General features: G+C 37.7%; 1 protein-coding gene across 13 annotated transcripts in view; it reads right to left on the bottom strand.

The window, feature by feature from the left end:
- The window catches only part of BLTP1 (bridge-like lipid transfer protein family member 1), a 113,431-nt gene that overhangs the window by 34,215 nt on the left and 62,392 nt on the right, over positions 1 to 16,824 (bottom strand). For 11 of the 13 annotated variants that reach the window (XM_086747535.1, XM_086747523.1, XM_086747525.1 and 8 more), the window contains 14 exons: positions 16,336 to 16,576; positions 14,904 to 15,052; positions 13,678 to 13,897; positions 12,682 to 12,840; positions 11,306 to 11,481; positions 10,605 to 10,780; positions 9,281 to 9,987; positions 8,489 to 8,728; positions 8,154 to 8,247; positions 6,567 to 6,617; positions 3,590 to 3,796; positions 3,199 to 3,437; positions 2,365 to 2,609; positions 910 to 1,015 (listed from right to left, as the gene is read on the bottom strand). In XM_086747535.1, coding sequence (XP_086603661.1) covers positions 910 to 1,015; positions 2,365 to 2,609; positions 3,199 to 3,437; positions 3,590 to 3,796; positions 6,567 to 6,617; positions 8,154 to 8,247; positions 8,489 to 8,728; positions 9,281 to 9,987; positions 10,605 to 10,780; positions 11,306 to 11,481; positions 12,682 to 12,840; positions 13,678 to 13,897; positions 14,904 to 15,052; positions 16,336 to 16,576 — 3,010 coding nt within the window. The remainder of the gene's footprint in view (positions 1 to 909; positions 1,016 to 2,364; positions 2,610 to 3,198; positions 3,438 to 3,589; positions 3,797 to 6,566; positions 6,618 to 8,153; positions 8,248 to 8,488; positions 8,729 to 9,280; positions 9,988 to 10,604; positions 10,781 to 11,305; positions 11,482 to 12,681; positions 12,841 to 13,677; positions 13,898 to 14,903; positions 15,053 to 16,335; positions 16,577 to 16,824) is intronic. The other 2 variants (XM_086747527.1, XM_086747528.1) reach the window with 2 other exon arrangements.

The following is a 16,824-nucleotide window of genomic DNA, read 5'->3' as shown; positions in this document are numbered from 1 at the left end:
AATTTACTGTTTATCCCCATCCACCAATTCTTATTTTGACCTAAAGAACAACAAAACATTTCTACAGTTCTTCACTGATCTGCTTTTCTGTTTATCTCCTGTAATGTAATATCCACAGTAAATTATATTCCTGTGGGTTTTTTTAAACTACCAAACAATAACTAATTTGTCAAACAAAGCTTCCAGTCCTTATATTTGCCCTCAGAGTAATCACGTCAGGAAAAAAAAAAAAAAAAAAAGTAGCATTTTGTACTATTTTTTCCAGTCTGTAGGGTGATAGAACATCTTTGCTGAAATGAAATAGCACTGCCTGGCACAAGTTATCAGCTTTTTGGTTTGCTTTCAGGTCTTGAACACAGACCAAGGCTCTCACAGTAAGAACTAGAAAATGAGTGGATCTACTTTTAAACATTCTACAAGCTGTGATTCAGTCAGGTAGGCAGAGTTTTTTATGTAAGAAAATAAATGTTTTGTAGCTTTGGCTGTCTAGTCAAACAGATGAACACACAATTCAGTTGCATTCAATTTCCATTGGGTACTGCAAAACAGACAGCACCGAGTGATTTTGCAACTGTTCTCTAATTGAGTTTTTAACGACATTGCTATTTTTCTTTTGAAAATTTTTGGAGAACAGAGGCCAGCCTAAACGACAGCAACAGACCAGTGATTTCGGCAGTATGTAGGATGATACACAACACAATGTAAGGAATGCCCAAATGCCTTTGTCATACAGTTCTGAAATACGTTATCTGTTATTACTTCAAACTCCAGCTCTGCTGCTTGCTTCTTGCTCCTGCTTGGAGCGCTAGATGCGAAACGATGGTGTCTGTGGAATAAGAACTCTATAATATTGCCATCAAACAAAGTTTAAGGATCTTACTTAAAGTTGGTTTTAAGTGTTCTCCTTACCTGAAACCTTCTGTATGACTTCATTTACTTCCTTCATGAACACTTTTTGCACAAATACTAAATGATTTAAAAGGTCAGTTGTGAGATTATGTTCGAAGGAACCAACCTGCAGAAATATCAAATTTTAGAACAAAACTTTAAAACAGTTACCATACCTACATTTTCAAAACGATGCATTTTTAGTTTTCAGGCATATTTTAAAAGTCTAATTGTATAATTATTGGTACAAGGAAAAAAAAAAAAAACAGTAGATAGTTTTGTCTTCAAATTTTTTGCTGTGAGTGCCTACAAAAAAAAAAAGTGAAGGACATACTCTATTTTATGAAAAAGTTTATTTTCCTGCTTAAGTTCAGCCTAGACAATAAAATGCAGGACTTGATTAAGGTTCATGGAAGTATGTGAAATGCTTCTTAAGTAGAGACAGTAAATCCTCATCAGGACAAAACAGAAATGAGCTGTCAACCTCTAAAAGTGCATTATTCTAGTTATTCTAGATGAAGAAGCTTACTGATATCTTCAATGGTAAACTTACTATGTGTCCAATCTAATCTAAAGAATATTTCTAAGGAACTGGAGTCTGCCTAAGATTTTTAAATCTGCCATTAAGATTTTAAAAATAAAATAAAAATACTAATATTTTCTAAAACTACTTGGACTTGGCTTTCACCTTTGCTAAGCAGCCCCTCCCTTTTGTTTTACATGCTGAACAAATTTAAAGTCCCTGAGGTCTTTCTTCAGCCAAGAAAGAACTCAAATGGGTTGAACCAAGAGTAGTACCTAATTAAACTTCTCCCATAAAGATGCAAACATCAGAAGTCTCAATTGCAAACATGCTAGAGTGTTTTTCTCACTAAAGAAATGCAGTTAGTAGAAAAGCCCCATTTCCCCCCCCCCAGATAGGTTTCTTTTAAGCAGCATCACTTTTCTCTCTGTGAAAAGTAACTGTGGAAAATGGTACACAAATAGACCTTGCAAGTAGAACATGCTGTGTCAAAATAAAATTTTATATAATTTACTAAGGTTATATATAGCTTCTCCTATCTATGGAGCTGTCTAATAATGAAAAAATAAAAGTTATAAAACAATAAAATTGTTTTAAATTTTCCAATATTTTAACATAATATACTTTTGTCTCCTTCACTGATGAGAAATACTGTCATTCCAAAAAATGTTTCTAAATACATCTTACTTATTTGCACAACCCAACATATTCAGAATCATCCAGTACAGCGGTTTTGACTGCTTAATATGTTGGCTGCTCATCAAACAAAAGACTGAGAAAGTTCTATTTCAGTGTCAAGCAATTACAAATGCTATATTTGGATCAATCTGTAAAGCTGAGAGTTCTGGAGTAGGCAGATTATTAAAATAATATGAAGATGCATGTGCAGAAGCGTAACAGAATGGAAATGTCTCAACAAATTATCAAAGATGACTGCCGTCTTCAATACCTACTTCAGCCACACAACGTAAGTAGTTCCCCTGCAGATAATAGCCTTGCTTAGCAGGTAGTTCATCTATGCTCCAAATTTGGTCTGAGTAAGTATCGTGTTCTTCCATGATGTATTTGCCTGACATAGTGACAGGAGGAAGGTTGAGACTTGCCGAAGGAGGAATGGTTGACATATCAGTGGCAGAGACTTTTGAAGTGAAGCGCAGTCTGTGACTCGGCAGCTCAAAATTAAACCTAGTTTGGGCACCTGTAAAAGGAAGATAGGGAAAGAAAAGGTATGAACTGGCAAAATAATCTTTTATTTATCCTTAAATCTAAGAACACTTTTGGAATAAAAAAAACCCTTTATAATGTTATTGAAGTGCACAGACCTCTAGAGCTATAAATATCCATCCACTTGATTCTAGGTTGTCTTAATTTTTAAAGAAAATGAAGACTTCACTGTCATTAGATGAAGAAGGGAGTCATACAAGCCCCCTCGTCGGTACTCAGGCCCTGTAACAGTATTCTCAAGTAGCCTTATGAATCAGAATTCAATTCATTAAGGATCATAAACTGATTTTAGCAGAGGGAAGCTTCCTGGGAGGAAGCTACACATGAATGCTTACACGTCTTCATCTGCTCTCATATTCTGCCTCTGGCAATTGTGTATGACAACAGTGTAAATCCTTTGTATGGCCCCATCTGATTGATGTCCACATTCCAAAAAATAAGCCAAGAGCAACAGATCCAAAGCTCTAGCTACAACTCAACAAAAATATTGAGTCCTCTTGGATGCCTCTAAGGCCAAGGCCAAACTAAAAGTCATAATGGTTTTAGTTTCAGAGAACTGTTACCTGTCATTCCGTGACTCCTCATTCTTCCCATCTTATATTCTGCCTTTAGGGAGGGCAGGAGCGCTGCTCCAATAGCTATACCATCTATCATGGCACTGAATTTAAGAACTATAGGCTTCTTTTCTAAGCCTTCTGGCAGCTGTGGAAATTCATTTGTTTCAACAGGTGTTTGATTAATACTTGTTGGAGTCTTTTCAGAGGGCAAAGGAGTCGCAACATCTTCTTTGGTAGGCTGGGGCCTGTTGATCAAGATAAAAATCAGAAAATACTTTTTGTTATTCTAACGTGATATGCGACTAGCTTGACTCTCCCACATACGTTCAAAGTAGGACAAGCCCACAGACGGATGGCAACCCGTGGCATTCGGAAGCTCCACACGAGCAGCACTTACGCAGTCGATGGTTGCCGGATGAGATCCGAAATCTGCTTGGAGAGCTGGTGAGAACTGCGCACCATCATGCTGTGCAGCGTGGCAGGGTGCTGAGGAATGTTGATGCTGATGGCTCCAACTTTGACCACAGCAGCGTTGTTTGTTTTCAGCCCTCTCTGGGCACTGTACAGGGCCTGGGATTTGGCAATACTGCATTTCACAACGGTTCTAGCACAAAAGGAAATGGTACTTATTTGCACGTCTTTCAAAACAGTTACAGTTATGTTAAAATGGGTTTTTAAGTGTTAGCTGAATTTTTAAGTATTCATGGAAGTGATTTGGTTTATAAGCTACATACACATTCCTTTTTCTGTCACTTGACACACACAGATGCACTACATGCCACAAACAACTACAGTACATTTAAGAGAACTACACGTCATGCATTGCAAAAATACCTGTTAAACTGTTATTCTTGCATCATGTAAGGTCATTTGAGTTCATACACACTAGGCTCCACATACACAGACAAATTTTCACACACAGAAACAAATAAGAGCCTTCCATTTCAACTCCTTTTCAGGAATAATCTGGAATCATCCTTTTCATAAGAAGACTTAGTAAAATCTGAGTGCAGTGTCCGAAAAGGTCAATGGAGGACATGGTCACGTAGCAATATATACATAGCAAGTGGTAAATGGGCTTGTGAATTAATACCAATGTTTAATTGGCATATTATTCCAAAATATGAAGACTCAACTTTATTTTAATACAAAGGAGGATATGTTCACAGTGGTTACCCAGGATAAAAATGCAACTGCACAAAGCTGCTAGTTTTTGATGTCAGAATGAAATTTTGGCACATCGGAATTCACTAAGCTCCTATTAAAAAAGATTCATGGGGGTAACACATTCATGTTTCTCCTCTAAGGTACTGGAGGGTTACTCAATGGAAGTATATTACGTAGTCAGCACAGAGTATTACAGCCTCAAAGAGAAAGACATATAGTTGTGAAGATGCAGTACATCAGCTAAAATGTCTAAAAAATAGACTATAAAATTGCACATTCAATGAAAGTTTCTCAAACACTAAATTTTAAGGAGCTTAACTGAAATACTTTTTGTATCATGACTTAAATTGTTCCGTAGACAGTTTAGTTTCATGGTGAAAGCTACAAGATTCTAGTAATTCTGCTCCCTAAGTACTATTTCTCCTGTGAAGCCCTAACACAGGACTCCTTATCCTGATGTTAAAATATCAGCTAGCCCAAAGCATCCCAGGTGTGGAAATAAAAAGAAAGAAAAAAAAAATACATCTTCCTTCTGCTTATAACGAAGAAATACGACACACTGTAATGCAACCACAGGCCTATCAACAGCAGATTAATTTACTGAAGCTCTAGAAACATTTTCAGATTTTCACAGCTATGTAAGAGCTACAAGTGGTCTAAAGCATTTATGGATATTTTTTCTACTGTCAAATGTAGAAAGGATTTCAAAATATTTGATGAATTTACACAAATATGAAGGAGGAAACAAATCTTAATTCACCAATATTTTCAGAAAAACATTATACAAATAAACATTACTTAAGAAAAGGGTAGACTTATTTTAAACTATCTCCTAAAGAAAAAAAACCACGATGATTTCTCCGTTGATGTTTGCTTATTTCCTACTCTCTTCCTGCTACCATTCTGACTGAACTATTGTGAAGTCAATCAAGAATAAGTTTTTCCCCCATCCATAACACAAAATACTACTACATTGGCTATTCAAGCATCACAAGAACAACTTTCAGCTTAAGGAAAGCTGCAAGATCTCTTCCTGACCTGTACCAGACAGACAGTCTAGTCTTAACCTGTCTTTGTGTACAAGTTAAAAGTACATGACTAACCACCAGACCTATCCTACATGGATTTCTCCAGTCCTCTTAATCATTTATATTTTTGTTTACCACAGCATATGGCAATGAATTTAACTGTTCAGTGATGTACTATGCAAAAAAGTACTTTCTTTTGCTGGTTTAATGTTGCTACCAGACAAAATGGAACAAAAAAACTGAATAACTGCTTATTGATTTTCTTCACATCACTTGCAGTTTTACAGTCCATCACCTCTCCTTCCAGAGCTACCATCTGTAAGGGCATTTGAAAGTTAATCCAGTATTATCACAACATTGAATAGACACAAACGCTGTAACAAACAGCAGTTGTAGTAAGTCCTTCTAAAATATAAAAAGAGAGAGAGGAGGAAAAAAAAAAAAGTCTCAAAATTTTTGGCTACGTAACTTTTCTTCTGCAGGGTCATTGTGTAAGAGGGCTTCTAGGTTGCCAGTGTACCATTTCCCACCTTGACCAGTACTCAGGTGAGACCCTCTGCACTTTAGCACTGGGAAGAAATCAAGCTACCAGAAAGAAATCATTGCATCTTTAGTGAGAGTGAAGACCTACATTCACACGTACAGATCTGGGGGACATGAAGAGGGTCACCTTCATTAGCAGTAGATGCACAGGCATAGTTTTGAGGAAGACATTTTGTGTTGGCATAACCTGGTCAGCAGGCCTAGTAATTAAACTCAGCACAGGGGTAAGCAAAGACAAAAGGAACGGTCCTATTCATGCTGAAATCACAGCAGGTACTATCACTCCAGGCACAGCAGTTCCAAGTTCAAATCTAACCTGTCTGTTCCTTTACATTTATCAGCATTATTTCACCTCGTTAAAAAAGCATAGAAGCAGATCTAAAGAACTTAACAGCCAGTGAAACCATTCTGTAGTACCTGTATAGTATAACACTGCCCCTAAAGCTAGACTGTTAACATTTAAAAGGGCTTTTTTGGACAGACTACATTAAAAGCTTATCTAGACAATATTAGATATGAAACTGAAATGTAATCAAGCAACATCTGCCTAGACAATCACACACAGTAGGGATGCAGCCATCAGCTACGCAACACAGAGTTAATTGCAAGACTATTAAACATAATAATATGACATACAGAAACTCTTGTTTGGCTGTGCTTGTAGGAGATGTAGGAAAATCCTCCAGTCTACAGATGAAGATTGAAGAGAAAGCGAGAAAAATAAAAACAAAGCAAATAAAGAATAAACATTCATGCAAAAATTAGTCAGTTAATTACTTGTAACCCACAATATGACACTTACTTTCAAATTTACCAAGTTGAAGGCTTTGGTTTTGTTAGGGTTTGTTGTTTGTTGTTGTTAAAGATTTATCATTATTTCCCTCCTTTTCTTTTGTACCCTCCTTATATGGAAGCTCAGTAAGATTATGAGTTAAAAACAGGCACAGAGAACCTCAGTCACTTTCAGAAAATCTGCATGGCTGTCAGATTAGAACTGTTATTTATCCATCTGAAACACGCTTACCAGAAGCAATTTACTGGGGACATTTATAAAATTCTATATATTTTAAGCTCTATATAGCATCTTTCAAACTAAACAGGACTTTAAAGAAGAGAGAGACTCAAGTCACATTATTTAGCCCCTTTTCTACAATATTAATATTCTAAAACCAGATCACATACTGAGGGTTACCCAGCTAACGCTCAAACTGCATGAGGGTGAACTACATTACAAAGAGTTGTGGTTCAATTGTTGTTTTGCAACTCAAACAGAAAGTTCAGCTAGAAACAAAGAAAAATAATGCATGCCCTTTTCAAGTCTGTGAACCTTGAAAAAAAAAAAAAAAAAAAACAACCCAAAACAAAACCCAAAACCCCAATGTGGATGTTGAGCAAGTCATTCAAGATGTTCATGCACAAAAAGTGATTCCCCCCCAACCCCCCCAAATTGTGTCAATTATATAAAAGGTTGAGAATGGATATTAGAACTGTAAAAATAACACAAAGAATCATGCATCATGGGATTTCAAAGAGATATCTATTTAAGAAACAATATAGATCTTAAATGGGAGTAATCAGCATCAGTAGGTTAAATATTCCCTAAAAAATCTTGTATGGTTTTAGTGGCACCTGGAAGCTTCAAAAAGCAATTAGAAGCATAAGAGAAACAATACACACAATGCAATGAAGTTTTTGTGTGTACCCCATATGGCATAGAATCAGTGCAGAAAACTCCAGTTACACGAAATTTAATTTCTTTCTTTTTACAAGAGGGCCTGTCACCTAAATTTTTCAGTCAGGTCACTTGCCCATTTACACTGTGATCCTACAATCAGTTCTGAACTTACTAATAACTTTTACTAGAAATAGAATGGAACAGGAGCATTCACATTCATGTAACCACATCTAAGACTTGCACGATTGGGTGTCCTAGACTGAAAGCTACTAATAAGCTCACTCTACTCCTTCTCAGCTTACCCAGATCTGCCTTTCATAGAAAAACCTCCCCTCAATGGGCACATGAAATCAGCTTTAAAAGTAAAGCTCAAACCCAATTCTGCAACATCTACATGACTGCCACCAAACTCTATGACTTCACAGATTCTACCTAAAGACATAACATCAACGCTTTCTCCGTGTTAAGCTACATTATCTTTATTGTCACACAACTGATACCACTTCTATGCACTTGAACAATTTTCAATTGTCAGGCTTCATACTTACTGAATATTTGGGGTAATTCCCTCCAGCAGGACGATATTGACACCTCCTATGTGAGCAGTGGCACATGTCTCAGTCATCTTTTGATGTAGCACATCTTTAAGAAAAAAAAAATACTTAACAGCATTTCATTCAGTAAAATACTTCCAGGTATGCCTACTGCTTTCAAAAATACAGTAGCAGGAAAATAACTGAAAAATTGCAGTTTTAGTAGTCACACTAAGTAACATTAAATTTAAATTGTGATAAGAAAAAAGCTTTTGAAAATGAAAGGAGTGACTGTCTTCTAAAACAATTTCCTTCATGGCATTTTCTGAGTACATTTTAGCTCATCCCACCTTTCATTTTTTCTTTCAGGGTGAAACTGCCATGGATCCTCTTCAGTTCAGACTCCATCGTCAGACCGCCGATGTCTGCCTCCAGGTGGGTTCGGTTCACCATGCCTATTCCAAAGACTATGAGAGTCACGTGCTGTGGCTCCGAAGTCACCAGGCTGCGCTTCCTCTGCATGTCTCTGCCGTTATCCTGCTCATTCTCAAACACCACTCTACAAGCAGGTTCGGTTGGGCTTCGTACACCTACAAAAATACAGAGGAGTTATTTAAGGATACTTTACCAGAAACCCTTGGCATATCCGATTTATCTTTGTATTTGAAACCAAGGGTCGTTCACCTTGCACGTCGAGCTTAGGTATTTTCACAGAATGATAATACACACCATTTCCATTAGTCACCTGAAAACAAAATAGCACCTAGGGAGGAACAAACTCAATCCACTCTGTACACAATTAACCAGAAAAGTTAACAGTCCCACAGCCAGTGCAAATCCAGATTAACAGAGCTGCACAAAAATATCAAGGGACTGAATTTTAAACCAATCAATTAACATATTTGACTAAGTCTGGGATTGAAAGAATCAAAGCATACTATAAAGCCAGGAAAATGATTTTTTCTTTTGTACACCATCTTGGTGAACTAATTACTAACTCTTCCCCCATCCTCACCACTTGCCCCTCTGATCCAAGTTATATGGGGTGGGCAACTTTCAAAAACCGCCTTACGATCAAGCTTTAGAAGAATACACTCAGGCAAAAGCACACACTCTCAATTTGGATTCATGAATGAATTTACCTGTTGGCCCAAAAGTTTCAGAAGACTTCTCTAAAATCCCAGTTGGATCAGAAATGAGTGAGTAGAAGTTCAGTAGTTTATACATATTTTGCCAGCACTCAGCAGAAGGTTCACTCTGTTCCGACACGGTAATAGAGTCAGAGTCGTCCATATGAATAGTCATATGGTCAACTACATCTTTTGAACCCTTCCTGGACACTTTAGAAGTTCTTCTTTCTGATCTCCCCAAGGAATTCTTGTTTCGAGACTCTTTCTTATTGTTCTCATTGTTTGTTCGTTTGTTCTTGGTGTTGTTCACCCTGTTACCTCCATTAAGGCTTCCTCGAGAGCTTCGGCTGAAATCAGAAGAGCGGAAGTCTCTGTGTCTCCGGGTTTTAAAAGTAGGTGTGGGAGAGGCTGATCCGGCTGTGTATCTGCTAAGTTTGATGTCTGTCTGCGTGGCTTTGATATCATCAATCATTGTACTGAACTGATGAATGAGACGAACCAGTGCCATATCTACGTGCTGGCTTATGGACTGGCAAGAAATTGTGAAGTTACAGTGAAAAGTATTATAATAGCGTTTGTTCAAGTCATGAAAAGAAAGGGCATTGGCGGAGTTATGAGGTGTGCACATGGATTTCTCCATTACAACAGCACTAATACTGAACGTTTCTAACATCAAAGCTGGTTTGAATTCAAGAGGAGGAAGATTGACAGCTCCTTGCCTAAAGAAAGAAAAGGTACAAGTTACTATTTTGTTTCTTTTTACACCAGTCAAATACTTTTTACACAGTGGTACATCTAATTTACAGAACCCAACTTTTTATTTCCCTTAGGATATCATCATCTTGCCATAGTTCTAAATAGAAGAAATAAACTTTTATACTTTCATACTGCATGCTACTAACAGAGTAATCATTCAGTTCTGTGAAAATTTAGTTTGGCATGCCGTCTTTCCATCATAACCTAAAGCTTTACCCAAAATAGACAGGGGAAGATTCAGCATTTAAACCAAAACTAACAACGTCATTTACAGGATTAATTACAAAACAGCATTTAAGAGCTTCTCAAATTTCCCCCAGCATTATTCCTGCCAGCTCTCCCTTCCCCAATCTCCAATTTTCAAAAGCAGCTAGATTTAAATTCTTAAAGTTTCCAAACCATTCCACAGGAAGATTAAAAAAATAAATACTCTAAGAGGAAGCAAAAACAGATAAGACTAAAAGAATAAAGGATTGCTCCTTATTCCATGGAAGTGCTTTGGAATGCTATGCCTTTACATGAAAAACCTAAATTCTGTTCTTTAATCGATATCTATATTTTCAAATACTTCACAACATACCTTCGAGCTCGCTTGCTTTTTCTTTCCTTTGCTGTATCTGAATCGACAATATCTGCTCGTAGACAGTCCAAAGTTCCCGAGAACGAAAGGTACTCTCCGAAGTACATCCTGTAGCAGAGTGGCATTGCATCCTGCGACTGAATTCCCGTGTAACTTAAGAGAGGTTTGAAAACAACCTACAAAACAAAACCCACTGATTTACTACTTATTGTCTACATAATTCCTATATTCTTGTTCCATTATTTGCTGATCTACAATATTTACAGTGTCAGCCACGTACGATACAACATTTTAAAGTTTTATTGACAGTGCTGTGAAACAGAAAGAATGGGGATAAAAAAAGAAGCTTTATGGACTTTTTGAGTAAAAAGATTGCCAGCACACCAAGCTAGCATTGAATCCTTTCTGTACGCTCTGCTCTTCTCAGTAAAAAGTACTCTGGAGAACTAGATTCATCTCATAAATGCTCCAATATGTTCTTTGACGTTATGAAACAATGCTCTGTTAATCGCTAGTCATAAAGTTTGTTACAGGACATCCCAGAAGTTTCTTGAGCCTTTTGTCTTTGCATAGGAATGCAGAAGAAACATGTGCCAAAATAGGATTTTTCATCATTGTAAGATTTATTTTAATTTTATTTTAAAAATAATATCAAGGTTTTCCGTACAGAACTCCAGAATACATCAGGAAGCCACCCCTACCTGTGCATCTGCTAGCTGGACAGCAGGAAACCCCTGGTTACCCTCTTCTACCCCTGCAATGTCATCCTGACTGGTGCTGTGCTGGGAGTGTGTGCCATCCAGGGTGTTCTGGTCACTGGACAAAACTGTGTTGAAGTCTGAAGCAGAAGGTATAGTAGGAAGATTGGGTGCCACACCTGAAAAATAAATACCCATGGAACACTAACACCACAGCAAATTTTAACACCACTGACTATTAATTCAGCAAAGTTAATTATATAGAAATACATGCCATACATATAGAAAATCACATTCCTAGTCAGGTCTATAACCTCACAAAAGTGGCATTCAGGATAAGGAAACAGTCTGATATTGCTGAGACAGGTAATAGAGCTCCTCCAACTCATATCTGGAATGCACAAAAATATTTCCTTCTTTTTGCTCTCCTTCCCCAGGCCTTTTGTCTGTATTGCATTCCATAGGGTACTTAACTCCTCTTTAAACTGAAATAGTTTACAGGCTGAGCTTTGTAAGCTTTTAGCTTTCAATGTGCTATAAGCTTCTGAATTTTATTAGTCCCAGTGCAAGATCCACTAAATAGATCTCTATAGACTAGTCTCTAGCTAAATATGCTCTTCATAAAAATGATTACGGACAGCCACTTCCCTGCAGTTGTTCTAGTCACAAACCATCCGACTTGCAGCACAAGGGCAGAGCGATGCTGAATCGTCTGTATCTTGAGTCTGGATTGGACTCAACCAAAAATCATTTTTGATGATTCAAAACTCAAGCTTACAGCACTTACTGGAGAGCCACGGCTACATGCCTCCACAGAAGGATGGTTTGGACAGATCTGTGTCCAAGTTAAAATCACTAAGTCTAATTTCACAAATGTGAGCTTGTGAACAAACTGTTACAGTTTCAGCAGAAGAAAAAAAAAATACAGCCTTTCGAAAAAAAAAAAAAATCTCAAAATATACATTTATGATTAGTCTCAAAATTGAACGGAGAGCAAGGATTCCAAAGTACAAAGTCTTCCTTACAAAAACAGCATGTGCAAATCAGACTAGCAGTAGCTAACAAAATCCAAGGAACTCTGCAACTAAGGATGATTTTACAGCTTAGCTTTTTCTAACAACACGTGGTTTTGGAAGCTACGTTTACATTTCCAAATGTAAGAAAAAGTTAAATTTTTGGAGGCAGAGTGAGGGAAATGAAAACAACACTTTTGCTTAAATCACATTTGTTCATTTTGCCGTTTGCTGAGAAGTCCCACAGATAGTATTTATGTCTGTTGAACTTAAGTCACTTGCTCAATTACTCTCAGAAAGAATGTGGTAAACACAGGAACAGCCAAGCCAGAATCACCTCTCAAATTCAGCTGTAATTAGCAATACCTGTTGGAAGACTATTGTGTCCAGATTTGGTGGCCGGACTTTCTTGTACTACACTTCCTCTGTTGCCCACAGCATTGGACATCCAGTTATAGAAACTCACAGAAGATGGTTCAGACAGCAAAGGATGTTCAGATAACATGTCTGTGGCCACAGTATTTCCTATACAGATACATCAGAAACTTTAGCATTTGTTATATCAAATCATCAAAACCAAGAATGCAGTATAATTTTACTGACAATAGCTATTTACTAGAAAAGTAAGGTTTTTCCAGGAAACTATGTGTCAAGCAGCACTACAGGTGCTACCACAGAAGTTATACTATGATGCTAATGGACACTGCACTACAAGGGTCTTTGCATTTGTTCATCTCTACCATTAATTAGAGGAAAACACTCATTAAGAAACCAAAATACCTTTTTTTCTGAATAATATTTCATTCCCTGATAGCAAAGGAGAGAGGTTTTAGAGAAAACACACTATCAAGCTTATAACAATGCACTCTGAACAATAATATAAACATAAAAATTTCAATATATGTATTTCAAACTTGTACAAAAGACCATTAGTAAAAATCTGCAAATTTTTTTACACAAACTAAGTTACTGGAACATGAGTTTTACTCCACTTTCTAAGCTACTTACAAGGCCAAGAAAAAATGACAAATACAGAAGGATCATTTCATTTCCTTATTCATTCAAGAAGATTCATTTAAGTAATTATGTATTATACTCAAAAAGTAGTAAAACTAAGTAAAAGGCAAAGATTTTATTTTATTAGTTGTCATTTCTTTTCCCAACCTGATGTACTTGCTGTTTGCTTCTAGGAAATGGTATGTCTAGGAATTGCTATTAAAAACTACGATTCTTACTTGGAGAGAGGTGGGATCTTAAACAGAAATGGTAACTCACAGTGAAAACATAGTACCTTTTCCAAATCATTAAAATAAAATCAATCCTCCTTTCCCCTCCCTTTAGCTTGCTTCTGCTACATCATACCTGTTCTTGTCAAAGAACTACTTTTAACTGCAGTGGTACTTCTTTGAGGAGTCCCTTCCAAAAGATTATGCAGGCTAGGAAAACTCCCAGTAAGGTAGCTGAGCAGACTCTCTTTTCTCGGACTTTCTTTGACTGCCATTCCAGAACGGCCAACGTGCACTGGTGAATCTGTGGCTGTATCTCCACTAGTGTAACTTAGGGAATGGTACGGATGTATACCCTGGTGGGAAAAAAAAAATAAACTAATGAAATACTGTGTAAACTGCAAAAAGGAAGCAAGATTTGGTCTGAAAATGAGATCAGACCATATTAACTACAAAACGTGCATTCCTGCAAACTTTTGGACAAGTAGCACTTCATTTGGGGCAGGAAGGGTGCTATTCAATTCTGAAGTATTAAAATAATTTTATGTGTAGAAACAGTTTAAAACCCAAACAATGGAAGCTGGGGACTTCTGACACCAAGAGGAAGGCTCCTGGTCCAGCTAAAGGCTTAAAACTGTGAAATAGGTTCGCTGCCCTCAAAATTGAAGAAGAGCCAGATGTGCTTTCAAGCAATTCTCTGGGCCACCTAGCTCTAAACAATGAAGACCACCAGGAGGAAGCAGTACGGGATAGCAGTGGGTGACTATCTGCTAGTGGGGACAAATGCACCAGTATATGGTGGCATCCAACCAGCCGGAAAACAGCTTTGCAGAATAGGACCTGGGGGTCTTGGTGGACACCAAGTGAGGCAGCAATGTGTCCATGCTGGGCTGTTCAGCAAGTCGAGGGAGTTGTTTCTACCCCCCAACTCAGCACTGGTGAGACCACACCTTGTTGTGTACAGTTATGGCTCCCCAGTACAAGAGAGAAACACCGGACAAAGTCCAACGAAGGGCCATTAAGATGATTAAGGGACCAAAGCAGCTCTCACACAAGGAAAGGTTGAGAGAGCTGGGGGAAGAGAAGGCTCCGGGGGGATCTTATTAATGCATGTAAATACCTGAAGGGAGGATGCAAAGACAACGGAGCCAGGCCCTTCTCAGCAGTGTCCAGCAACAGGACAAGAGGCAATGGGCACAACTGAAACACAGGAGTTTCCTCCTGAACATCAGGAAACAGTTTTTTATTGTGAGGGTGACTGAGCACTGTTATGGAGTCTCCATCCTTGGAGATATTCAAAAGCCATCTGGACATAACCAGCTACAAACCGCTTTCCCTTTGTGCATGGCAGTAGAAGCTTACCTTTATTTTCAGAACAGAATCACTGTGAGTGTGCGTCTTGGACAATTTCCTCATGATCTCAGCCCCAGTTACAGGCCCAGAAGAGCCACCAGCAGGCGGGGGGCGATGAGCTGTTCCTTCTAGGAGCATCGTGTGCTCACTGACAGTAGCTGGAACCAAGCAAAGCATTTTTCTCATTTGTATATATATGAGGAAGCAAGATTATCTGTTATTACGTGCATTTATTTACCAGCAGTCATGAACTTGCATATTCTGACACACACCTACACACAGCTGCCTACTGGATTTTGTTTAATAATCCAAGCACAAATTTTTTTGTCCTTCTAATGTCACACAACTATTGCTCTGTGCTACAGATCCAAAAGAAAGTTGCAAAATTGTACTTTCTTTTGCTGACTCTGGCATGGTTGATCATTTTTTCATTAAAGATGCTTACATTTGTATGAATTCCATCTATAAGTAAATGTATACAAGGCAGCAAAATTCTTGGTGAAAAATAGAATATACACACAGAGGGGGAAAAAAAAAAAACCAAACAAACTTCACTGGTTCTAATAGTCTGTTTCTGCTCAACCAAAGCAGATATTTTAGAGGAATGAGTAAACATTTCTATCATACTGTATGATGACATACAAGTTTCACAGGCAAACATCTTTAGTTTTGCTCTCTAAGTTGATAACTGCTGCCTGGCTTTTAACCAAAAGATGATCCTCCTGATTTTTTAAAATTCTTTTTTTCCTCAGTGTAACATAATTGTTACTTGATAAAAGAAAAACATAAACATTGTATTCCTGAGAACAGTAGCACTGGACATAGTTATTTCGTGTTTGTAGCATCTAAGTCAACTCAAAATGTCAAAAAAAAGAGTGCTCTAACAACATGCCCTTCCTTGTTGTGGTTCTTGCTTAAGTCAGCTCTGTTTCAAGTACAACGCTAAATCAGTAGCTTACGTTAAATTGGCAACATGTAAGCTGGCGACAGAAATCTACCACATACGAAGCAGTAAAAATGAGGGGAGAAAAAAAAGAAAATAAGTCTTCACAAAGAACAAATTTAAAAGTAGGTTTGAAGCTATTCCTGGGAGAGGTCACAGAATTGCACGTTACAATTCTTAACTAAGGTCAGAAGCTGCAATACAAGGTCCTAATTCCAAGATAGTAAATAATTAAGTTGATGTACTTTGTGCAGTAAATAGTAAGACAAAGCATGTGAAGAAAGAGAAGCCTCCTGTTTTGTTTTTCCCCAAACAAGTAATAATTATTATAATACTCTAATTATAATTGGCAGTAGCAGCTTCAAAATTAAGATTATTCTAAAAAGCAAGCTTGATTCTGAAAAAGAAGAATATAATTTATTCAAGTATTAAAACTAAAGATACAAATGCTCTGAAAGGAGCTACTATTTTGATGGAGACAGAAGAACACAAAAGTACCTGCGTCAAATTCAAACTCTGCTCCATCAGCACTTGTGTCACTCTGAAGACCCCCTCCGTTGTCTAACCCAAGCCCATCCTCATGCTCGTGGCAGGCATTTATCTGCGGTTTCATGGGCTGAGCTGGTCTGTGTAAGCTGACTCCTTTAAAAGCTGGGGTCACCACGATGAACTTCATCCACTGCCTTGCTAAGGCAACTAGACCTTTCTTTAAGGTCACTAAGGCAGGAAGGCCATCGCTCTTAAAAGAAAAAAAAAAAATGAAAACCATCAATTAAAAATGCATATCATAGCTTTTTAAAGTAAATTGGGAAAAAAAAAAAACAACAACACAACTCCCAACCCCCGCCCCCCCAACATCAGAACTCCCTTAAACCTTGGTGCTGAAGAGCCTTATGATAGAAACAAGCTGGCACCACACAACGTCCATTTAGATATAAGAAGGCAATAGTGCTAACAGATAAAAATTAGAGCTTAACTGAAAACAGT

This window comes from Chlamydotis macqueenii, chromosome 4 (genome assembly GCF_036417535.1).
Source record: "Chlamydotis macqueenii isolate bChlMac1 chromosome 4, bChlMac1.mat, whole genome shotgun sequence".
Taxonomy (NCBI): Eukaryota; Metazoa; Chordata; class Aves; order Otidiformes; family Otididae; genus Chlamydotis; species Chlamydotis macqueenii.
The sequence above is the reverse complement of the archived record's forward strand: the minus strand, read 5'-3'. Positions and strand labels throughout refer to the sequence as shown.